The following is a 25,867-nucleotide window of genomic DNA, read 5'->3' as shown; positions in this document are numbered from 1 at the left end:
GCATGTTCTGGATAGGCTGTATGAAGCGTGCGGCCAGGGCGGTTCGGATTGCATTTGCTGCGCGCACTTATTCGGCATCAAACACAGTGCAAAGATCAGTTCAGAACGGGAGCCACTTCGCGCTGCCATACCGCCAAATGGTCAAAGCACAAGTCAACCCTGCTGCCGAAGGCCTTCGGAACGCTCGGAGCAGGTGGGATCCTCGAGACCGTATACGACCGCAGCCCCGCCGCGTACATCCGGCACCTTTCTAGAGTCTCCGCTCGTCGGTGCCTGATCCAGCTACCCCTTTCTAGTATGCGCCGCCTTTTCCACCGTTTGGTGGCGGATATGTCGACGGGTCATTTCTTGTTTCCGTATTTTATAAACTGCATTTGTTTCTTTTCTGATCTAAAATACTGAACAAAATCTACTTTCATACATAATTGAAACGGTTTGCGCCACTTAAATTTTGTATTTCGACTAAAAAGAAGGTTTTAGCGGCTTGACCAGTCGTAAGGCCAGGACCAACGATGTCACATATCGCGCGCTTTTGGCACCGCGGGTTGCCACCGTAGGTGGAGGAGCTTTGCGCGTCGTCCGGTTAAAATATGACGTACTGATATTTAGTTGCGCACTTCGTGCCCGCTCGCTTGCCCGAACCCCAAGAGATGTGGAAACCGCAAAAAAGGTAGATGCTTAAATAGGATTGCAGGGTCCCTTTAAGACAATAGGAAAAGCAAGCACATTCAAGTTATGGCATGTGTTAAATAAAAACAAATTAAGGTAGGAGAAATACCCAATGATTGGAAACTAAGTAAAATGAGGCTATCAAGGCAAAGGGAACCACAGTCTACATTATGGCATATCGCCCAATAGCGGTAACTTCAGTTATAAACAGATTAGCTATGCAGGTAGTAAAGCGGAAAATAGGGTAATGTGCAGAATATATGTAAATACTGGGTGAACTCCAAAACAGATTCCGAAGAGATAGAAGACTGGAAAAAAAACTTATCCGTCGCCACACAATGTATGGAAATTGCAGTGGAGAACCGAACTTCTCTATGGTAAGATTTTTTTAGACATTAAGGGAGCTCACGATAATGTGAGCCAGTGAATACTCTGGGTCGGCTGAAGGAGTATAACTTAGATGCACATGTGGTTCGGTTTATTCAGCAGTTACACAGACAATAAGGTAGCTATAACTTGGGATGCAGAAACTACACAACCCGCAGCAATAAAAAGGGGGCTCAGGCAGGATAGTCCACTGTTACCTCTGATCTTCGTACTATATTTCAATGAAATGGAAAATAAATAAGAGTAGAGTAAATAAGGTTTTTGATATGAATTATATGGAAGAAGGAAGAAATGTAGTACAGGTAATATCAGGACTGATGTATCCGGACGACATAGTACTTACGGCAGTTAACCAGGATACGTTACAGGAACTAGCTGAAATATGTGGAGAGGAAGGGGACACCTTGGGCATGAGTTTTAGTAGTGATATGTTTGGAGTATTTGGGTTTAACGACGAAAAGAGGGAAGCCCTGAGGATACAGGACATTGTAATAGACCAGGTAGGAAAATTCAAATATCTGGGAGTCTAGCTCAGTGAGGGAAAGAAATATCTAGAGGAACAAGAAGAGAATATAATTATAAACAGGAAAGGAAATTCATCTATTTAGAAGCTCAAGGCCCTCCGAAGCTATAATCTATCAGAGATATGAAGCGGTCAGAGGTGTACGGAAAGGAGTAATGGTACCAGGACTGTTCTTTGGCAGTGAGGTACCGTGCATAAAATCAGAGGTCCAATAAGGATTAGAAATTCGTCGAAGAAGCGTAAACGGATTGGCACTGGGAGCACACGGAAAGACACCAAATGAGGGAGTACAGGTGGACTAGGGCTGGTCGTCTTTTGAGAGCAGAGAAGCAGTTTGTAAATTGAAATTCGAACAAAGGTTGACCGAAATGGATTATAGGCGGTGGGCACAGAAGAAACTCAAGTATTTATACATGAAAAGTTTTAACAGAAAATGTACAAACCAAACCCGAAAGCTTAAATTTAAATACCTACACACTAGCGGCGGGGCTGAGCAGAATACTTCAGTGGAAATTGGAGTGAAAGAGGCAGAAAGGAAAATCTGGGACGTAAAAATGGAGGAAAAAAAGCTCTAACAATGTACAACACACAAAAACAGGACGTAATAAAGACAAATGTATTCGACAACTCTCTGGGAGGTCCTTTGCTGTTTGAGGCGAGAACGGGAGTATTAAGGACGAGGACGTACAGGGCTGAATTTCAGTAGACAGACACATTATGTGCTGCCTGCCATAATGAGAATGAGACACTACAGCACTTTGTTTTGCATTGCACGGGTCTTCGCCTTGCCCTTTCTGAAGGGGTAACAGATTTTGCCAGGACCTTGGGTTCGCTGGCAGAGATGAAATGACGTAAAAGAAAAGGATTACCGTATTAACGAGGCGATTCAAAGATTGGTGGAAATTATCTAGGAAAAACTGAATGATGCACAACTAACTAGCAGAGCTGGGGACATGAGGGACAGAGGAAAATTGGGACTCCTTACAGCGTGGCTCCGGCCTAAAGCCTCAACCCTGTCCCCCAGTGGGTCCGGTTCTGTGGTCCGCCGAAAAGGTTTGACCAGAGGAAAATTCGCGACTTCCTCGCCGGGGGAAATACTCGGGGGGGAAATAGGGGATGGGGGGGAGATGTTTTTTAGCTTCTTTTTTTTTTTTTTTGTCCAATCCCCCGAAGGTTATTTTGGTGATATCCTACACTGCCTGGTGATAATTAGGGGGAGAAAATTGGCTTAGAAGGGCAGGAGGAGTAGTATGTTTGTCTATTTAGACTTAGGCTAGGCGGCGTAAGCTACCGCCCGTTACAAAGGCCAGGAACATCCATCCATAGTTCGGCGAACTTCTCAAATGTCAATACTCACCTTAATTTAAATATGCCTCTTGCTTCTTGAGTCAACATCTTTCGCATGCATCGTGAAAACAATTTTCGCTACTAAAGTGATTCGTAAAAATTTCGTGGAGTAGTGACTTCGAAACTTTATAGACATGTGTTGCAACCTCAGAAGTAGCAAAGTGGCGGTTCTACAGAACCTTTCCGTCCATCTACTCCACCAAATCGTCTGTGACCAGAGACAGCCTGCTGCACCGCAATGGATTGTAGGTTCTTGTTCGTCCTTTTCACCAGTGTAACTTCCGAGCCGGGTTGGGAGCAACCCAAGACAACCCATTGGTGGCGCGGACGTGATAAGCAACATCCGTCGACGCCACGCTAGTTCGGTGACCCAGACGCAAGACGCTACGGTGGTGACCCGTACGGAATATGATGAGCTTGATGGCTGAAGAGGGCTTTCTTTGAGAAGAAAAGTATTCTTTCGAACGGGTCACCAATGTAGCGAGGCGACGGATGTTGCTTATCACGTCCGATCACCAATGTCGCTCTTTGGGTTGCTCCCGACCCGACTCGGAAGTTACATTGGTGGTCCGGACGAACAAGAACCTACAGTGTTGACCCGGACGTGATAACCAACATCCGTCGCCAAGCTACGTTGGTGACCCGGACGCAAAACGCTACAGGATAAAGAATGCTCTCTCCTCTTTCACTACGGATTTGAACCCGTGTTCATTACTTGTTTTGTTGTGGTTAGCCCATAAACGTTGGAAAATTGTTCAGGACGATTTGTGGTCTCTATGGAGCTGACATTGCTCACATCCCAATTCTTTTTTTTTTATTGGAGACCGGGTTTTTGAGTCGGCGGACAGTTCTATTCACTTCAACTGAAATGATGCGAGGCGCAAACTGCAGCAATCAGGTCACTCTCAAAATGGCGTCAGTGTGTGACCAATAGAAAAAGAAAGCGGAACCGCGTACGCGCAACTTGGAAGTGAATACTCTCGCAGGACTTATGCAAGGAGGGTTCTAACCATTTCGATGCACATCATAGTTTAACTCGAGTGACAACAGAAACAGTTATTATGCTTTCGGTAAGAGCATCTGCTCATAGATACACTCAAGCGATAGGTGAAAGATATGTCATTGTATAACGAAAAATTGGGCTTTATATTTCGAAATTGCAGAATAACTTTTAGCTATAGTTAACTTTAATAGCTATATTAAAAAAAATTTTCTCAACAATCTAATGATGGTGGGCGTATTTAGCGCGAAACATACTGTAAACAATAAACACAATGAACGTCGCTGGTTCCAGAAAAGAAGCTACTAATATAAAGCTATTTTCACGCACTCGAATTTTAACTTAAATGGCATGGATAACAGGAGTTGCGTGTACGTACTTTTGGGCACACGTACCTTCAATGAAAAGAGACTGACTGGACGCTTAGCCTGTAGCCAGGAAACAGTACAGCGCGTGTGCACACGGGAAATACAAGGACAGTTTATGAAACGCCTCAGATGATCAAGCTACAGCCGGTTCCAAACCGAAAACTCTAATTTTTCGTTTGCAACAACTGTGAATGTTTCTACTGACATGAATTCCCACGAGAGGTTTCCGAGACTGAAACATTTTATATGCATATAACCTTTGTCTGGAGAAAGCGCCCTGCTATATCGAAGTCATTTACATTCTTTTTTTCTTCGGCATCTAGCTGGGTGATAGTAACATTGGCAATTTATAATATACTATATCGCACCACAGTATGGATGTTACAGCCGAGCTAGCGCCATTCAAGTTTGTTTTCTTCAATTACCTCTAGCTAGCTCTTACGATAGACTGTGCTTGTCCACTTACTTGTCGTGATCGAGCACGGTGTGTAACCGGTGCGCTATGGTGATCTGCGTGCACTGGCCGAATGCCTCCCGAAGCGTAGCCTGGATCAGCTGATCTGTGTCACCGTCCATCTGTGACGTGGCCTCGTCCAGGACAAGCAGCCTGGGCTTCCGCAGCAGAGCCCGGACGAGGCATACCAGCTGACGTTGACCCACACTGCCATGAGATTATACGGGCGCTGTTCATTTCGTAAACATGTTAGCACTGTCTATTGCTCGAATGCTGTGCTAAGGTCAATTGAAAGAGAAAGTGCTTAAGATGTAAGGTTTATGTCTAAAATGTATCTATAGTATGAGGTCTACGCCTAAAGTGAATATAGGGTATAATGTCTGTCTAAAGTGCATCTAAAGTGTATCTAAGGTGTAAGGTCTATATCTAAGTTCTTTGATTTACACCTAAGGTGCATATTCTCTGTAAGGTCCATTTCTAAGGTGCATCTAAGGTGTATCTAAGGTACCATGTCTACCTAAAGTCTATACTTTAAAGGGTATAAGGACTATGTCTAAGGTGCATCTAAGGTGTATCCTAGGTGTAAGGTTTACGTCTACGTTGTATCTAAGGTGCAAGGTCTCTTCCTAATGAGTATCTAAGATGTAAAATCTTTGTCTAAGTGGTATCTAAGAAGGTCTATGTCTAATACCCCTGTCAGACGGATTCGTTTAGTGCACTTCCAGCGAGTGCACTTCAACCCGTCGGAACGCACTCCAAGTGTGCTGTTGCTACACGGGAAAACTTAGTGTCTCTTCAAAATGATAGCAATGATGATGGGTAAAGTAGTTGGCACGCAAAATATTCAAGTGCGTACGCATGTTTTCATAAATAACTACGTCGTCTTATTAAAACACGTCATCACACATCGTAGCGCTCAGTCACGAGCTTAATTCAAATTTAAATCCAATTTGATGACCACGATCAGCCATTACAAGCCAGGCAAATCCAAAATCTAGACATCCAGACCGAAATGGGCAGGGGTGGAGATTGAGCCCAGGACCCCTGGGTTCCGCAGCGCGAGCATTCACTCCGCGTGCTTCGAGCTAATGTGCGCGAGCCCACTTGGCCATGCACTCGCCACAACGAAGCATCATGGAGTGTGTGGAGGACGAGCTGGAGAGCGACAACCGCAATGTTGAACGGTGGAAGCGCGTGCTGGGCACACGTTTCTCCGTGAGAGTCCAACGCCTTTCAAATAAGAGGCAGCTGGAGCTGGATGCCGACGCACGGGCAAGAATTTCGAGTGACATCGATCAGCAGCTGCAGGCTAATCCCTTCACCATAGCCACTCCTATGACCGACAGCCTACCCGTGACCAGTTGAGAACGGTGGAATTTCCAGAGGAACGAACGGTGGTCCGAAGACACCTTGCCCCATTTGGGCGAGTTCCATTTCAAGCGAGCTTTTCCCGTCTCTCCTGCCACCTTCAGATTGCTGGTGGAGTCTTGCAGGTGCCTCCTGGGGCCCTATGCAGCGCTTTTTGGACTCCCACGGCGACTAGGGAGTAGGAAGTGACGTCAACGATACAACAAATGCAGATTGGATGTTGACAGAAAAAAACAAAATCAACACTTAATCTGCGCTTGCTGCGTTGTTGACGTCACTTCCTTATCCCTAGTCGCCGTGGAAGTCCAGAAAGCGCAACATAGGCCCCTCGCCGTCGCTGGCCATTGCGAAGGGGCCAAAGCTGGAAACTAGATTAACCGCTTGCTTTTCTACAATACACTACTTCCTTGCCATCACAAAACAAGTGCGCATCTAATATTACTCCTATTGAAATAATAATTTTACGCAGCGTTAATTTTTTTTTTATTATTTTTACTCCTTGAACACTGCTATCGAGATTACACACTCTGTCCACCGGATCGAGCGTAGTGTGCTCCCCGAACTCACTACATCGGAAGTGTGTACTTCGGGCGGGGCTGAGGATTGAGCTCAGGATCACTGGGTTCTGTGGCGCGAGTTTTATCTGGTGTGCGCCAGCCCACTCGGCCACCAAGATCCCTTAATAAAGACACGTTAAAAAATTAGATGTTTCCAATTTTCTGTAATACCGAATTGGAGCGCAGCTCTTGAGGAGGAGGAGGGAAGGGTACGAAGGGGAGGGTATGGAGCTGCGCCCCCTTTGTACCCTTCAATCCTACTCTCCTGCTCCTCTTCCATTAAGTGGAAAAGTTTCGCTACATTTCCCGCTAAATTTAGCGGGGAAATTTTTACGTTAAATTGATGTGTCGTCACATGACACGTTACGTGAAATTTCACGTGTGACGTCACGTGACGTCCTGGGGGAAAATTTTTCCCGCTAAATTTAGCGAAAACTTTTCCCGCCAAATTCATGGGGAAATTTTTATCCTCGTGACGTCACACGTGACGACAGACATGACGTCACATTTGACGTCTTTTTGGGAAACATCTCTTAATGCAACGCGCGGTTACGCCGACGCCGACGCCGCTCAACCCGGACACGGGTGCCTAGGAGCGGCGTTCTAAAACAACGCTACATTATTGAACGATTTTTACGTCAATTGGATCAATCTGATCGATCATCACAAGCCAAGATAAAAAAGAAGCATATTCAACTTTGGCGTTCCGCTCCGTCCCACGGAAATCTATAGATTTCCGTGGGAGGCCTTGACACTGCCTAATTAGATCGTGAGGAGGCCCTGACACTGCTTAATTAGATCATAATTATAGTCTTGTCTCGAATAGTTACATGCTGAAACTGAGGTATGCTCTATCCCTTTCTGCTAACCAAGATAGCTTTGGAATGACTGACTTTGTCGTCGTCTTTTATCAATTCACCACGGCGCTAATCTTGGTACAGATCAGCCTAAACTCCGAGTCCACCCTACTATTTATTTTGCGGTGCCACTACTCTCTGTCCCCTCTTCCACGAATTTCTTCTTCTTTATAAAATAAAATTTACGCCACGTTTTTGGTTTTGGTGTTGTTATGTTTTACTGTTGAAACACTGCTTTCGATGCCACGCACTCGATCAAGTGAGGTGAGTTTGTCAAACTCACTCGATGCCCAGTGTGTTCCTCAGGAAGAATCCGTGTGGCACACTACAAAAAATGACACTACAGGCGAAGTGCACTTGGTTGAAGTGCACTAACCGCCGAATTCATAGATGTCACTCCGAGTCATGCCAAGTGAAGGGCGACCCTTCACTTACAGAAGGGCGGTTGAAGGGGCACTTCCACTTGAAGTGAGGTTTACCATTCTGAAATGGCACTTCGCTTTCACTCGAGCAAGTGAAGGGAGCCCTTCTACGGGATGCGTCCGGGAGCGAGAGTAGAAAAGAAATTTATATTTATACTTTGCGTAAGACCACAAAAGTAAGTTAATTCTTAGTGTGTTTACATAATTTGTGTTTATAAAGAAATATTAGCACATAACAAACATGTTGCGATTTCAGAAACGAACGTAGCTCGTGCATCTTCTTTCAAACTAAATTGGCCAGCAATATAGCCATCAATATCCATGCTGAATACATTCCAAGTCCTTCCGATATCCTTGTTCCAACGCCACCACCGCCGTTGCCTTTTCGTGTTTACTTGCCCTGCTGGTTTGTTTTTTTTAAGTTTTCATTTCCGTAGCGTGTAATGGATAAGGCCAAGGCACCCGCTGCGCGGTTCACAGAGATCGAAAAGGCAATACTGATGGAACTTGTAATGACGTACAAAAAAATCATCGAATGTAAAAAGACCGACGAATCGTCGTTAAACAAAAAAAAAGGCAACTTGGATTCGACTCTGCAACGAGTATAACTGCAACCACGGTGTATATCGACGGGACGTGAAACAGCTAAAAAAATGGTGGGAAAATGTGAAGGCCAAAGCGAAGAAGGACCATTCCAAAGAAAAAAACAAGGTCCACAAAACAGGCAAGTCTCTCGTTCAGGTTTCTCATCGCGCTGAAAGTGCCTCGGAATGAGCGATGGGTCACATTTGTAGCCCGAACTGTCGGTCACAAATTCGCCCTTGTTTCGAACTGTTGTTTCTGGAATACCTGTCATGGGGGATGGAGCGTGAACGTGCGCAGACAAGTCGGTTATGCAACCTAATGCTGTCAGTTGAATACCGTAGTAACCTGACAATGGAGCAGCATGAACGGAACCGCAGCACGATATAATACTACCGTTAAATCAGTAATTCTACTTGCAGTTTTTGCGGCGGACATGTACAGTAGATCACAACTGACAACACCCAGATGCTCAATATTTCATTTCATTACGCATGGGGCAGAGGGGATGAACATTCCCTATCAGCAAATGCATGCCTATAAATTGGGGTATATTTAAAAAGGAAAACAGATCTTAGATAACATTAGAACTTGGAGTGCCTAGATTGACTACTGTTTGCTCCTTTAGGAGGGGGGCTACCTGGCAAGCCAATGAGCGCCACCTCCGTGCTGGTTGGGGCGGTGGCCTCACACGTGTTCAACAGACAGGAAAATATGGAGGACAGCGATGGGGCACCCTATCTGCCCCCGGTCTGCAGCCTCCCAGTTCTCCGACTACTGCAGCCGATGCTGGACGGCGAGGAGGACCCTCTTGATGCCGACTTGGGTAGAATGCTTGAACCGTTTCCATGTCTTGACCTGTACTTTCTAAACTGGTACCTTTTCGTCTTTACCCACTGATCTTCTCATGGATATGCATGGATACGGTTATAGATCATAATGAGTCTGCCTTCAGAAATGTTTCACCTGGTGTTCCTCAGTAGTACATACTGGCACCCCTACGTTTTTTAATAATCATGAATGACCTTGCAGCAACCATCTCATCTAATATTAATCTTGTTGAAGATGACTGTGTCGTCAATAACAAAGTAAAAAGTGTGCATGACAACATTCAATTTCAAGATAATTTAGTAAAAATGAACAAATGGTGCGAACAGCATGTACATTACTTATGTACAAGGTAACATATATCATTGCAGGGCTGGGTTCCATACAGCTTCAAAACAGTACATGGCAACTACTGCAGACTAACAATGACATACTCCCCTGACAAAGAAACAAACAGCGCAGGGTATTAAAATAATCATAGCATGATTTCTGCCAAGAAATATCTATACCAAGCACTCCAAAAGGTGGAAACGGTTAAGTGATCTAGTGGCCTAGTTTATGGCACAGGTTCAAAATGGATGAAAACATTGTTACACATTAGATCAGCAGCAGAAAAAAAAATCAAATACTTCAAATTGCAACTGCATGAAAAACAAAAATACAATCTCAAACTTATAAAAACCCTTTCTACTCTTCATGTATGTCCCATTGTTCACTTCATAACTTCTACGTGTTCTTTCAATTGCAGAGGAGCCCGGTTCACCAGCTGGGCCTGCCTCAGACGTCGGTGCACCACTGTCACCAGCGGCTGCCTGCATCGCTGATAGACCTGCAGCAGCCCCAGCAGCTTGCCTGATTAGCCAGACATCTACTGCAGGGTCACCAGCTCCTACACCTGCGGCTGCTGCAGCGTGCAACAGTGGTAGTGCGGCAGCAGCTGTGGGCAGTGGTGCCCGCCAGGTCGGAGGACGTATGGCGCTGCTGGAAAGGAGCCTCGCAGAGGAAAACCATATGAGGATGGCCTTTGTCCAGCAGGAGCATGCCCTGCGCTGCAACTTCCTTGAACAGGACCACCGCGACGCACTCAGCAAGAGAGCTGCGCTGCATGAAATGGAAATTAAATTGCGCGAGGACGAGCTGAAAAAAAGAAATGCCATTCACGAAATGGAGATGAAGCTCCTGTGTATCAAGGAAAACATACTGCTGCAGGAGCTGAGCCAGAAGGCTGCACAATAAATCATGTTCAAACTGCTATGCCTGCTTTACTGATGGTTCACTTTTAAAGTCAAACTGAAGTATCACACACTTGGAAGTACGACTCCTCACCTTCATGGCCTGTGTGATGGGCCTCTTGAGCCTACGTGCAGCTCACGTAAAGCTCAGCAGAATGATGTTCTGCCGGATACGCAGACCCGAAGGAGAGTCCTCCGGGAGAATCGGTGGCAGGTGTGGCTGCCGCCGCCTTCTGGCATTCCGTGCCCTGGGACTTGGTGGCGGGGGTGGAGGAGGAGGTAGGGGCTCATTTCTTGCACGTCCCAGATTATGCAAAGCCGCACACGCGGTGATGATGCTGCATGAGTGGCGAGTCTTGTGCTGGAGCCGCATATCCAAACAGGGAAATCGTCTCTTCCAGACCCCAAAGGCCCTCTCGACGGAGTTCCTCGTTCGGATCTGGGCCTTGTTGTACCTAAATCAAATTGTAAGGCATGTGATCGATTTTTAGGCATCTGGGAACATACTTGCAATCACTGTATTTTCTTTTTCAGTATGGAAATAACAGGTTGACATTCTTTTGTCGAGGTTAGATATGTTTTATTGACAACTTTTCGTGCACGCACGGCTTCATGATACTGTTGACATCTCATGGAAACTTTTTCGTTCTTGCGACATTTCGTCGACAAACGTTTTCTTCTGCTAGGTGGATTGAATTTAGTGGTCGCGGTCGTCAAATCTTATGATTTTTTTTTCATTTGCCTAATGCTGAAAAAGAAAAATTAGACTGAATTTACTTTTTAGTGAATGAACCACCGACGGCGGGGCAAGCTATGTCTTAAACAGACCACACGATCACACCTCGCTTTGCTCCGCTCTGCTAGGGGAAATGGTTCATTAGCGATGTGCGCGACCAAAAGCGCCGCTGCGGTCAGCTTTCGACGATTGGCCAAACCGTGGGCATATGAGCATTGTCAGATTGTCAGCTTTGACGGTGTTACTTTCGGATTGCAATGACTCCTAGCTTCCACTGTGCTTTTTAAACACACCACCGAAGTCGTCGTCGCACCTGATGGTAAGTAGACAGGATAACAACTGGTGACGTCACGTCGAGGCAAATCCCACTCGTGACGTCACGGATGGAAACCATAACAGGGCGCCATTGAAACATCTCGGTGCTAAAATAATCTCAAGTTCGAGCTTGCACCAAGCCTTGTCGAAACCGCCAAGGGTTCGGCAAGGTAGGAAAGAACATTGGATATCGGCGAAGTGATCTGTCCATGAAACGCTTGAAGAACTGTTTGTCACCGGCAATGACTGCCTGCTATTACAGACATTAGTGATGTTGTCAGTGCAGTACCAAAACAAATCTTATACTTCTGCCGATGATTTGGCTTACCTCCCTCCGGGACTATTTGCCGCTCCAGGGTTTGCGAGCGGCGTCATCAGGAAAGGGAGACAGGCATAGCCCATATCCCCCAGCAGGACGCCGGGCACTCTGCTCTCCTCGTAAAGGGCACGCGCACGACTGCCATCAAAGATGCGGCTGTCGTGCACAGATCCTGGCCAACTTGCCACAACATCAAAGAACTGTAGCTGTGGGCCGGTGATGGCCTGCAGGTATATAACATTGCATTAATACGGCAATTTGGGCCAGTTGGCTCATGCTCGAAAACAAGTGAAACAACTGCCCCCCCCCCCCCCCCCCCCCCCGGGGCTGGCTACGTGCCTGTTGCCCGTAAATAACGTCGCATATGCAAGCTAGGTATAGGCTGTGCAATGGCTATTTCGAGCGGGCCCAGAGGTGTACAATAAGCAGCAACAACACAGCTGATGAAAGGGTTTCCCTATGTTTTACAATGATCGGGTTGAACAGCTGAAATCGTTTTGCGTGAGCATTACCCATGCTTCCCAGCCTGGCAGTTTAGTAGGCAAGCTACGTCAATAAAGGGGGTATAAGAAATATGAGCTCACCTGGACGTTCAGGGAGAAGACTCCTTTCCTATTGCGATAAACTTCCGCATCATCTCCGCCGGGGCTTCTGATGCGCACGTGGGTGCAGTCGATGCAACCCGTGACGCCAGGAAACTGCCCCATTGCGTAGAAGTCGCGCATAACGCCGTGGTACTCCGACGCAGCCGGGAAGTGCACCAGCCTTCGGAAGAGCACCCTCGCGATGAGCGTCGTCACCGTCCTCACTGTGCGGCAGACAGTCGGCTGGGAGACATGCACCAGGTCTCCCGCTACCATCTGGAAGGTCCCGGCGCCGTAAAAGCGAAGGGTGACCAGCAACTGGAGCAGGGGGGTGAGCGGCAGTCCTCGGTTGTCGCCGGTTTGCTGGAGAGGCAGCAGCGTCAGGAGTTCCCTCACCGTCGTCTTCGTAAAGCGATATCTCGCGAGGAACTGGCGGTCACTGTACAGCTCCATCGGGTTCAGGCGGTCCGATAGATTACGCCGCGGCACCGACGGACCGAGCGGGTACATAACGCCGAACACAAGGTCGCACGCACGAGTAGCGAACTCAAAAGACGCGATCCTGCGAGCGGCATCACTCCGATAACCCGGGTAACCCGCCATCTTTTGCGATGAAGGGAGGCTCGAGTGTAGTTGAAGGGCGGTGCCACCGCTCACTTGAATTTTTTCGAGAAAAGTCCGAGTGAAGCGCGAGGCGAGGGAGCGTTTCGAGTGAAGGGGGATTTATGAAACGTAATGACACCCACTCAAGGGCGTTGGAAGTTAAGTTCGAGTGAAGTGGGATCTATGAATTCGGCGGTAAATTAGCCCGTCTGACAGGAATGAAAGTTCCATTTATACTTCGTTTCATACTTAGTGCACAACGCTGCCAAAGCTGCTAGTGCGAGCACGGGGTCTGATCTGGCAGACCATTTGCACGCGTTCTCGCGGAAACAAAACCATACATGAAGCCACGCGTTCGCGCCAGTAGCTTTGATAGAGTGGTATAGTAAGTATGAAACGGAGTATAAGGTGCCATGTCTATTTCTCAGACTATGTCTGAAGCGAAATGAAAGATAGCTGACTGTTGAGCCATGGTGTGTTCGTCATCTGGACGCTGTGCAGGCGTGGCAACAGGTATTGGATACAACGCTTTTCAATATGGGTTTGTCTCCAGCTTCATTCTGGTGAACATCTGAGCCAACGCATTCAAGACATGCCGGAAACATTTGCATGGCAGTTCATTCGATCGCCGATAATACATTTGTGAACCTAGTGAGTGTTTACCCTCGGAAGTTGTTTCTGGTGAGCAATGGCAGCCGAACATTGTACCAAGGTTGGCCACGTCATTGTTTTAATATAAAAAAACTTATCACATCATAGCTTGTATAAATATATAGTATATTTTTGTTGTCGTCATCGTCGTGGCAGCATGGAACCTTACGAGCTTTGTGAAACGGTGCTTTATGACTTCCCCTCCCATGTTTTATGCCATCAAACATCAGAGAAATCGTTACCTAATTGTTGTGAGGATCATATTTAGCCTGATGTTTTTAGCTCTAACGTTGCGACTCATTTCAGATATTTAATATCAAGCCTCTCTCACTTTCTCTCACCCAGTTTCTCGCTCTTACCTGAAGCTGGAACCCCCATCTCCAGTGTCTAAAAGCAGTTGTTTCGGATCCTTCGCCACGACATCTTTGAGGTGAGCTTGCTCCAGGGCTGCCCAGATCTCCTCGTCCGTGTGGGACCTTGTGGGATCGAGGTTTTCTCGCAGAGTTCCTCGAACCAGTTGTGGATCCTATTTTTTTGGAAGCAAAGGGTTAGTGGACAAATCAGGACCGCTTCGCCGAGAAGAGAAAGCGGGGGTGATGTTTTTAGCTTTTTTGCCCGATACCACAAAGGTACTCCTGGGAACATCCCACAACGGCTGGTGAGAGTGACAAAAAAGCTAAGGGGAAGGAAGATTGGCTCAGAAGGGAGAGGGATGGAATCATATGTTTTTGATATCTTTTGTTTCTAGGCTAGGTGGCATAAGCTAAAACCCGTTATAAAGATAATATCCGTTAGCATTCATTCATTGATTCATCCAAGTAGTAAATTGGTGGAAGTCAAAGCCTTTCTTTTTCTCGCGTGTCAAATTTTACTATATGGGTTCTACCTGTGTTCCCTGAGATGATCAAATAACGATTAATAACAGCCCACCTGGGGGATTATGGTGATGCCCGAGCGAAGTTTCTGCAGAGGAATTCGAGCAATGTCCCGGCCATCAATTCGGATGCAGCCTCGAGAGCTCTTCAAGACGCGGAGAAGAGCCATCACCAGGGAGGATTTTCCAGCCCCCGTCCGACCAACCACGCCTACCTGTGTTGAAAGTTTAGAAAGGCGTAGTATAGGCTGTAAACAATGTTATACCAAATGTTCAATATTTCACGAGTGCGTCGACATGCATGCTTTTGTCATTGTTTCGCGGTAGCGAACTATTTCCCCGGTCGGGAATATTTCCTAATGTTGTCATGCGCCTGTGTGATATATTAAATCAAGAATTCGCGATTCCATGATACTTACGAAATGAACAAAAATTAGGTCGTATTAAAAAAGTCATTTAAGGCAAAAAAAGTTTTTAAAATAAAGGTTAGCTGCAAGCATACACTAAGCGCAAAGATTTATTTTTAAGCGTAAGTTACAAGTGCGAAGACTTATTTTATACAAATGAACCGACAAACTAAAAATCAGGACGATAGATAATTAACGTGTATTTTTGGGGAAAAATGCAACGTGGAACTGCAAACTTTATTTTACACGACCAGTATAAAGCCCTATTAAGTTAGTAACCAGTTGTTTGTCCCGTTTCTCTCAATAAAACTTAAAATAGACCTACAATATTATCTTCGCAAAACACATGGGGAGCTAAAAACTACGTCCGCAGCCAGTGGCTTACAAGGGGGCACATAAGCGCAATACTAGGGAGTTTTAGGGAACCATTTTCGCACACCCGATACGGTAGGGTGGGCCCTCCGGTACGAACTGCGCATGCGCCACCACCGAAGACTCTCATAGGCGCAGTTCGTAGCGGGCAGCACATCGTACCGTTTCGAACGTGCAAAAACGGTTCCCTAAAACTCCCTGCTGCTAACTAAGACACATGATCTGTGACAGCATGCCGACCATATATTGACGAACAATCGATGTACCAGGGCCAACCAAAAACTGAGTACGATACGTCCCCTCGTTTCGCCAAACGCTGTACCTTCACTACCGACCATCAAATTGATCACGCGTGTGCTCTGAAAACGATCAGACGCCAGGCTGCATCATTCACTAGAGTGTACACAAATGCCGCAATGCAATAAAGGCCTGTTCACACATACAGCGGAGCGCGAAGTTAGCGCTACGTGAGCGCTCCAAGGAGCGCTCATGTGGCGCTTCCTGGCGCGTGACGTTGTTCTAACACAGCGCGCGATTAGTGCTTCTGTAGCGCCTTGTTAGCGCTCCAGTAGCGCCTTGTTAGCGCTCCAGTAGCGCCTTGTTAGCGCTTCAGTAGCGGCTTGTTAGCGCTTCAGTAGCGCCGTGTTAGCGCTTCAGTAGCGCTTCTTGTACCGCGGTGCTGCGGATTAGCGCGTGCACTGCGGTTCCGGTTCCTGTTGTTGGGTGTGAATCAGCAGCACCAAAGCGGACATGTGGGATGCTGAAATAGAAATGCGACCAATGCCCTTACATACGCGATTAGTGCATATATGTGTGTAAACGACTTAACGCCCAGAAGAGCCTTCTGGGTGCTCGAAATCTTTCGCCACCGAGATACCAACGGGTTTTTGGTGAACCTTGTTCCTAGGCTGAGGGACCGAGACACACAGCTATTTCGAAGGCGGTTATTTTTAACTGCGTATCTTTGAAACCAGGGTCACGCATATCGAATAGAAAGCGATGAGGTCGTACCCAATTAATTAGTGGCTCAAGGTCCATGACTCTGGGTCGCCTGCCCGACCCTTTGCTTGGAGAGCGGCTGTTTTACTTTTTCTTCTTTCAATGGCAAAGGAAAAACAACAACAAAGGAATAGCCGAGCACGCGCTGTTCCGGAGCAGCAAGCACGGCACAAGGAGCGTGAGAGAGTTAACAAAGCGCTTCTGTAGCGCTAACAGAGCGCTAACAAAGCGCTTCTGTAGCGCTAACGGAGCGCTAACAAAGCGCTTCTGAAGCGCTAACGGAGCGCTACATCACGCGCTAGAAAGCGTCACATGAGCGCTCCTTCGAGCGCTCACGTAGAGCTAACTTAGCGCTTCGCTGTATGTGTGAACCGGCCTTTACAGTGCAATCCACTTATAACCATAATGAGAAAACCCGAAACCTCAATCGTTATAACCGATTATCGTTGTATCTAGGCTAGAAACTGATCGTTTTTAGTTTAGAATCTATAAAAACGGATCGTTATAGACGCTTTCAGGCAGCTGTGCATGGGCGCCGCCATAACCGACCTTCAGTTTTTGTACCCTCTTATTACGTTCGCTCCACTTCATCATTACCACAGTAGGTCAGATCATTGCCATTTTAGATTCTACCGCGTCCTTCTCCCCAGCATAGGCCCTTGTGGAGTCTCGTCAACGCCCGTTTTAGTGGCTCGACATCTCGGTAAGACAAAAGAAGGTCGGCTATGGCGGCTCAATTTGGGGCGCGCTGAAAGCGTCTATAAGCGGTACATCGCTATACGAGGTTTCGTTATAAGTGGATTGCACTGTATATTGATGCGCTCTTAGATGCTCCGCCTCCAACACTCATTCGGGGCCTTTCGCCTGGCTTTTGAATGCGCGTGCGACAAAGTGTTATCATAGACAGAAAGTTCGCGCTCGAGACGGAGCATCTATATATTGGTTGTTAATTGGAGACTGACAAGGTACTTGTGCTCGCCAATTATTATTTTTTTTAAGATGACATATGAGAGCTTAACTATTCAAAACAAAATTCGTGGCTCGAAATTCGTTTTCTTTGTGCACAAAAACCGTCCATCGAGAAATGCCCGGTTTGAGTCGCGCTCACTTTGTACTCCGTGGTGACGTGCCATTCTCTATGTTTTAGACACGCAATCAAAGTCATGGGTCATCGATAGCACGCTGTCAAACCTACAAATATGATACCCATTTTTTGCGGCTTCTAAAAATGTGTAAATACGTTGATTGAAGAAAAAATAACGTTGCACAGAGAACCAGAAGCGCTGTGTGCATTCACTGCGTAAATCTCAACATGCCGTCGAATCGCGGGAGTCGTGGTCTGGACGGGTGAACGAAGCGGACTAAGCGATGGTGGCTGACGGCCAGCGTGAGACCTCCACTTCAGAACGGTTGTTCGCGGTACCGACGAATCTGTCTAGCTTCGAAAGAGAAATCGTTTATCGATCTAAACAATTAGGATTTATTCCGTACGTCACTCCCGACCACCAAGCAGTTTCGCACGAAGACGTTGCCGAGTCGTCGTCCCTTGTTCTGGCTGAATACATATCGCTCGTCTTACAAACACGAATTGGTAAGAGCTTGAAAAATGCGCAAACGTCATGCACAAAGAGCTTGACTTGGTGTTTCTCGTGCCAGGTGCAACTGCTCTTTTTTCGTCTGCTTCACACGGCCGGAAAACGAAGGGAACAAAAATAACGCGGTCGGTTCTAGTCATGTGACTTTCGGCAGCTTTCTGCTCCTCTACAATCCTTCTTCCTCCCGAGTTTAATTTCCGCCTCGGTATCGAGCAGCTACTTTTTTTTAATTAAAAATAAATGTGTCAGATTAGCAAAATATTGACTGCGTAAACTTCTCACTCCACATTAAATCACCAGGCCAACAATTAAAATATATTTGGAGGTGTCGGTGTTTCTTTAACCTGTCTAGCGGGTTAGAAAAAACAAGTTTGGGGGAGATGCATTCCTCATCGCGAATTCCACTGGTCGTTTTGGAGCGAGCCGGGATCAGTAGACTAGATCCGAGATGGAGCACGAGGTCCGAACGGAGTCGCTCCGTCTCCGGATCTCCAAGGAACATGACCACTCGTCCAGGATCGGCAGATGCCTACCCATCATTCACCTTCCCGGAAATCCCCCTCCCGCGGTCCCGGATGTAAAAGCACATGTTTTCGCAATCGCAGCGCTAGCACGTGTTCAACGCACGAGCAAAGTTAATCAGGATGTGAAATATGCGTGTCGATAAGCGATGTGCATCAGCGTAGCCCACTTGCCTTTTCATCGGGATACTCGTGAACGGTGTCCAAGTACGTCTTGATTTTCTTCTGTGGAGGTCCAAAAAGACAGTCAAATTCATGCTGGACATGCAAGCAATCTTCGTCGTCGCAGCTACTAGAGCCGCTGCTGATGGAGGAGCTGCTCGAGCCACTTGACGACGAACTGTCATCAAGCAGCAGCAGCAGCAAAGCGGGTAGCACCGGCGGCACTTCTCGAGCAGCCGTTACAAATTCTTCCGAGGCGAGATCAGCGAGATCGCAAGATGCCCAGCGAGAAAGAAAGTCACGTGTGCGTGCCATGGGCCCGCCAGGCTGGCTTCCGGTCGAATCCGCCGAAATTGGCGACTTTTTCTCGGATCCGGATCGAGATTTGGAGTGGGAGCTGATCCAAAACGACGCGTGGAACTCGACCTTCTCGATCCCGACCGCCCAGTGCAGTTAGATAGACGCGAAATAGATCCAAAACGGCCTGTGGAATTCGACATTAGTTGTGCAGTGATCTAGCTTTCGGTGGAGGCAGACTGTACCTACAAAATAGACTCATGGGTCAAGTATGGCAAACTCACCCTTGGTTATTTTGTATTTCTGGCCTCACCTTTTCAGTAGGGTTCACCGTGAAGGTGATGCCCTTGAGCACGTCGGGCAGAAATCCGGGTTTGTACGACGCCGCGTAGGAGACAAATTCCACCTTGCCTTCCGGTGGCCATTCCGACAGCTTCGAGTGTTCCGGGTCAAGGTCATCATACGCTTCCACTCCGGGTTCCACTTCACTCTGATTAAAAAGAAAAAAGAAGAGCTTGTAGAACGTTCTTTGTCTTGCAGATATATGTGACAACCAAGTCTTTTACAAGGGGAATACAGTTCATTTCTCTTATTTGCATTAGACAGCGCGCCCACAGTGCCAAATCCTCCCCTTGTGGTGTGGAAGTCCCGTGTTTTAACGCATGCACGTCGCGCTATTCCTGCCGCACATGCGCTTCCGTGGGAGAGGGTTATCGCCGGCGCGCACAGACACCAAGTCAAATACTTTACTAGGGAATAACATGTCACTTCCCGAGTATGCATCAGAAAAGTCGACAACAAAGATCTGCGGAAACACGCATGACGGCGGCAGTGGTACCGTCCTGGTACCCGCGACCCCGTCAACCGCACCGCATTCCGAGGTGTCGCCCTTACGTGCTCTGGCGTCGAGAGATAGGGGGTAGGGGAGAAAGGCGTCGACATATAAACCACTCCACCAGAGAAGGATTCAGCGCGGCCGTCGTCCTGTCTATTGCAAATGAGGAGAGTGTCCTGTATTCCCCCAGTAAAGCATTTGACTAAGTTCGCCGAGACAGCAGAGACGGCTGCTGGGGACGTCCATGACGATAGATGGCGCCAGCCACCCCTCCCAATTAAAAATGAAAAACCCCTATGCTGCGGTTCATCCAGCCTTTCGAACTACGCAGAATCTGTCAGTGCCGAGACTATTGTATTGTCGCGGAGTGAGATGGTATCAGTGAAAGCTGTGGAGGGGCACCTATGAGAGAAGGTGTGAGGGACGCTGTGCGAAGTTGGTGTGTATGCGTTAATAGTTCCTAGATAAATGTAGTGCTTCTTTGCAAGTATAGACACTCTTTGAGGCGTCGGCAGCGCTACGCGTTTTAGGAAGCAAATGGTGGCGCACAGCAGCGAAATGAGCTGAAAGACCCCTTTTGTTCCCGTGGAACGTCGCCCGTCATGAGCGATGGAATGGTCGTTACCTTTAAGAGAAAGTTGCAAGGAACTTGAGCATGTTTCACACACTCCAGCTCTGGCGTTTGGCATGGTGCCAGCTGCGGCGTGCTCACGTTAATTTTAACATACGCTTTTGTGTGTAGATAGAAACCCGTATTGCGAACCCGAGATCGTATTCTACGTTAAAACGCCATATGTATCGTCGCAGTAGTGCAGAGGCATCCGAATGTTTTATTGTATTCATGCACTCTAGAAACAAAATTGAAACTTACCGCCGAATTCAGAAACCTCACTCAAACTACAGTCAAACTGAAGGGCCCCTCCACTTCCTCGAGGAAGGCGCGAGGGCCGGCGCTGACCAATCGCGACGGCGGATCTGTCCTCGCGATTGGCCAGCGCCGGCCATGGCGCCTTCCTCGAGGAAGTGGAGGGGCCCTTCAGTTTGAGTGTAGTTTGAGTGAGGTTTCTGAATTCGGCGGTTAGTACCCTAGAAAAGCGTCTGTTCCGGATCTCTCCTTAGCACATTCGGAAACTAACGAGAGAGCGGGCCCTGATTCTTTTCTTCTCGACAGCTTTCATTCCGGAAGCCTCTATACATACAACCAAAAAAAAAAAAAAAAACGGTAGCGATATTTAATTTCAAAGTTCTATAATGCGGCATGAAAATCAGTTTTTACGGGCGATTGTTTCAAGTGTTTGGAAGTCATTGAACAGTCGTTTCGGGTGTGAAGAACTTATATTTGTATTGATTTTGAGGAAAGGGAATTGGTGTGTCAAATGACGAGGGAGGCAAATAGGAAGGGTGCATGAATGGCACTGTAGGAGGGTGAGATGGGAGGGGAAGGGAGGGGAAGAAAGCCAGATGGGGAGAGAGAGAGGGAACCCTGGAAGGCTGATGAGTGGGATTAGGAGAAGGTGGGAGGGGGAAGGAAGGAGAGAGGAATGGAATGAGGGAACCGGTGTCACGTGATCTCAGACTTTTACGTAGTTCAACTATTCTACTCAAGTTACTTGAGTTACCTTTTTTGGTAACTAGTAGTTCACTTTAATTACTTTTTCCGAGAAACTTGTACTAAAATTACCAATTACTTTTGAATATTAGTGGTAGGCTTGCTTATTAACAGACATTCCTGCAAAAACGAGATAAGATATTGGAAGATCAACTGATATTGCGAAGGGAGGGAAGCATGTGGCGTAGGCGGAGGGGGGGGGGGGGGGGGGGAGTAGTTTAAAAGCTTCAAAACCCCTTAAAATTTTCGCGTATATTTTCCCACATAGATTTAGCGGGGAAACTTAATGGGTGCTTGGGTTACATGACGTCGATTTCTCCGCTATTCGCGACTCCAATTCACAATAGGTGGCGCCACTCGTTTTTTCAAAATAGCGGGTATAGTGAGGGTCGGAGATGCGTGCCGCCCCTGAGCCTGTCTAGTGTTTTGGATTCACTGAACGACACAAATTATTTTTTTGGTAATACGAAGAAGCTAGGGTGCAATACTCAAATTCTGTAATAAGGTACAATCCCATACCGGCAGCAGTACAACGTGAGAACAGCGAAGAGGGTTATTTGCATTCGGAAAGGACATTTCGCGAGCCATGATCGCGAGCAGTTCCGCCGTGCCCGCTGAGAAGGAGAATCGGGAGACCCAGGTTCTGGGGAGACCCTCACTAATGCGCTTGCCGTTTCCGCCGCAGAAGGGCGAGCAACGAACTGGCGACGCGAATATTTAGCGGGAAAACTGTTTTGGTGTATAGATCACGTGACGTCGATTTCCCCGCTAAATCTAGTGGAGAAACTGATTTCGTGTTTAGGTCACAAGACGTGAATTTTTCCAAGTTTAGCGATGAAACTTAAATAACGCACGTCATGTTAGTTTTCCTACTGTGTATAATTCACGTGACGTTAGGAGGCACGATGTCAATTTTTCCTCTAGATTTTGCACAAAGAGCAGGGACGGACGGACGGACAACATTTTTGAGTGGCAGTTCCGTTAAAAAGCATTTCATGCTTTAAACAAAAAGCTCGTAACTTCACACCCGCCCCAATATCAGAAATGGTAAGTGTAGAGGCACACACCCCTACACGTATACACTCGCCAATGCCGATTACGAAACACTCTATCCACGTCAACCAAACACAAGAGGAAAAGCCGCAGTTGCCACACAGATGATGTAAATTGAACTTTAGAAAAGTGTACATGAATATATGCTCGCGGCTATTGTAAGTTGCGGATACCCGCGGATTTGAAATCTAGATTCGAAACTAATTGTTTCTGGAAACTAATTTTGTATTTAGAAATAAAAACCGTCTAATTAATAAAGATATTAACGTCTAGAGAATAATTCTGCATCCGCAAAACGTATATAAGGAAAATTAATGTTATTTTTCTTAGCTTCCCATAACTCTACGAATGACTTTTCTGTGAGGTTTACTGAACAAACTATTGGCAAAGAAGCTTTTGCTCACTTCTTGGGGAAGTTCGGTGTACTCGACGCAACGCTCGAAGGACACCACAGCTTGAAGGGATGCGAACATTGACGCACACGTGGCAACCATTGTTTGGAGAATCTGAAAAAAAAAAAAAGAGAAACGTAAAACAAAGATATTGAGAGCAGAGTGGTGAAGCAAACACGAATTGCATTATTTTTTTTTCTTTTTACACTGCATACTTTATGTACATTATCTATATAAATTACGTGTGGGCGACTAGCTCGTCGTCGCAATAGGAGCTAACTAAAGTTTTCAAATCGATGTTGATCTAAAAGAACAAAAGCATAATTGCACTTGATGATATTGATGTGATTCTAAGATATAGAGCAGGAGTAATAAAACTATAAATTAAAAAAATGAAAGACATTTCCAATTCTCTGTAATGCCAAATTAGAGCGCAGCTTTTGGGGAGGAGGAGAGGGTGTGCTCCTCCCACTTCTATAGTTTCCCCTCCTCCTATCCTGCTCCTCTCCAATTTAGCGAAAACTTTTCGCTAAATATCCCGCTAAATTTAGCGAAAAGTTATCCTCTAACTTTAGCAAGGAAATATTCCCCGCTAAATTTAGCGAGAAAATCTTCCCGCTAAAGTTAGCGGGAAATTCAGCAAAAACTTTCCCCTAAATTTAGCGGGCGAATTGAATTGGTGTTGAGGTCACGTGACGTCAGTTTCCGCGCTAAATTTAGCGGGAAACCTTTTCCACTAAATTTAGCGGAAAAATTTTCCTCTAAGTTTCACTTGACGTCACATTCAATCATGTTGCGTCGTCATACGTGACGTCACGTGGGACGTCACTAGGGTAAAATTTTCCCGCTAAATTTAGCGGAAGCTTTTTCCCGTTAACTTAAGCGGAAACATTTCTCGCCAAATGTAACGGGAAATTTTACTCTCGTGACGTCACACGTGACATTTTTCATATTGACGTCACACGTGACGTGACTGCGCGTTGCATTATGGGAGATTTCCTATAATGACGTCACACGTGACGTCACGTGTGACGTCATTATATGAAATGTCCCATAATCAGAGGTCGGCATTTTAGGTCGCCCTCACTCACCCTCACCCTCACAGCCACACTCACCTAAGCCCCTCACTCACCCTCACCCTCACAGCTACACTCACCTTCAGCCCCTCACTCACCCTCACCCTCACAGTCACACTCACCTTCAGCCCTTCACTCACCCTCACTGAACCTCACGGCTCTCACGCACTCACCGCCCTCACGGCCCTCACGCCCCTCACTCACTCATGGCCCTCACACCACTCACCGCCCTCACGGCCCTCACCGCCCTCACGGCCCTCACCGCCCTCACCGCCCTCACGGCCCTCACCGCCCTCACCGCCCTCACGGCCCTCACCGCCCTCACGGCCCTCACGCACTCATAGCCCTCATGCCACTCACCGCCCTCACCGCCCTCACGGCCCTCACCGCCCTCACGGCCCTCACGCCACTCACCGCCCTCACGCCACTCACCGCCCTCACGCCACTCACCGCCCTCACGCGCCTCACCGCCCTTGCGGCCCTCACACCCCTCACGCCCCTCACGCACTGATGGCCCTCACGCCACTCAGGCCAGCTTCAGATGGGGCAATTTCGCCCAGAAACTTTACGTCGCGACCCCAGCAACACGGGCCGCCCGCGATCACACGCAGCAACGAATTGCTGCAATTTGCCATCGTCATCGTAAGATTTTATTTTTCTTGCACTATTTAGACACAATTACGCGTTATAAACGTGTTTTTATGGATTTAAATCTCGTTAAGAATACTAATGCACCTTTCTGAAACAGTTTATTTCCAAAAAAATGATCGATTTCAAACCAGAACCAAGTCTTTCGGTGTCATCATCACCGGCACGAGGTATCACGTGAAAATTTTGCGTCCCTGATTGGATGCAGCCGCTTCAAACGCATTCGAATTGCTCCGAGTTGCATGGCCCTCACGGCCCTCACGGCCCTCACCACCCTCACGGCCCTCACGGCCCTCACCGCCGTCACGGCCCTCACGGCCCTCACGGCCCTCACCGCCCTCACGGCCCTCACCGCCCTCACGGCCCTCACCACCCTCACGGCCCTCACGGCCCTCACGGCCCTCACGGCCCTCACCGCCCTCACAGCCCTCACGGCCCTCACGGCCCTCACTCACCCTCACGCTCATGAATTTTCCTGGTTCAGAAACTCACTCACCCTCACCTCACCTGTGAAGATGAGGGTGAGTGAGGGTGAGTGAGGGCCCTCATGAGTGAGGTTTGCCGAGGTATGCCCATAATGCAACGCGCAGTTACGCCGACGGCGACGGCGACGCCGCTTAACCTGGAAACTGGCGTTTAAAGGCCGACCCACAAAGGGAGTATTCTCGACGAATTTACGTGCGTTTCAGCGGACATAATTACGGCATTTGGCGGGTGCTTCTTTTCATAGGATGGAAGAGAGGAAGGTCGCCAAACCACACACGGCGCTTTTCGTCGACGCCTCCTCGGCGTTTGGTGCAATGTAGCCCGACTCGCGCCTTTCATGAGAGAAGGCGAAATGTGGATCTGCTGATATATTATTGCGTTCCGTAGGGGACACAAATAACTAAAGGTTATTCAAAAACAAAAGCCTAATTTGCTAAGTGTTTCTTGCAATCGGCAAATTGCCAACAAGTCTCGGCAGGAGGACGGCCGCGATCTCTGCTCAAAACCTTTCCTTTTATAATTTTTCACGTCGCCCGCAACTTAGATAGTATTTTCTTCTGTCAGTCATTCATCGCTCGTTCCGAAAAGCAATATTGATTTCGTACAGTTCGCGAAAAAAGCCGTCGAACGCACCAAGCGAGCTTCCATTTCGGCGGCTGAGTCAAGCCTGCCAGCCGGCCGGATAGCTAAGCCAGCCGATCCTCGAGCAACTTCCGGCTGTGAACTCGGGAGCTGATTG

At 47.4% G+C, this 25,867-nt stretch overlaps 2 protein-coding genes across 2 annotated transcripts in view; both read right to left on the bottom strand.

The window, feature by feature from the left end:
• The window catches only part of LOC8039783 (ATP-binding cassette sub-family C member 2), a 61,027-nt gene that overhangs the window by 4,926 nt on the left and 30,234 nt on the right, over positions 1-25,867 (bottom strand). Inside the window, 5 exon segments of the mRNA XM_040207036.3 lie at positions 4,761-4,955; positions 14,162-14,328; positions 14,733-14,891; positions 19,343-19,519; positions 22,931-23,032. Of these exon segments, the coding sequence (XP_040062970.3) occupies positions 4,761-4,955; positions 14,162-14,328; positions 14,733-14,891; positions 19,343-19,519; positions 22,931-23,032 (800 nt within the window).
• On the bottom strand, positions 10,385-13,222 carry LOC115308533 (putative nuclease HARBI1). The gene is made up of 3 exons (XM_040220809.3): positions 12,549-13,222; positions 11,974-12,188; positions 10,385-11,049 (listed from the first exon to the last, which is right to left on the bottom strand). The coding sequence occupies exons 1-3, from the start codon at positions 13,149-13,151 to the stop codon at positions 10,731-10,733; spliced, it is 1,137 nt and encodes a 378-aa protein (XP_040076743.1). The 5' UTR covers positions 13,152-13,222; the 3' UTR covers positions 10,385-10,730.

Source organism: Ixodes scapularis, unplaced genomic scaffold (genome assembly GCF_016920785.2).
Source record: "Ixodes scapularis isolate PalLabHiFi unplaced genomic scaffold, ASM1692078v2 PGA_scaffold8__174_contigs__length_109621045, whole genome shotgun sequence".
Lineage (NCBI taxonomy): Eukaryota > Metazoa > Arthropoda > Arachnida > Ixodida > Ixodidae > Ixodes > Ixodes scapularis.
This window is presented reverse-complemented; position numbering and strand designations above follow the sequence as displayed.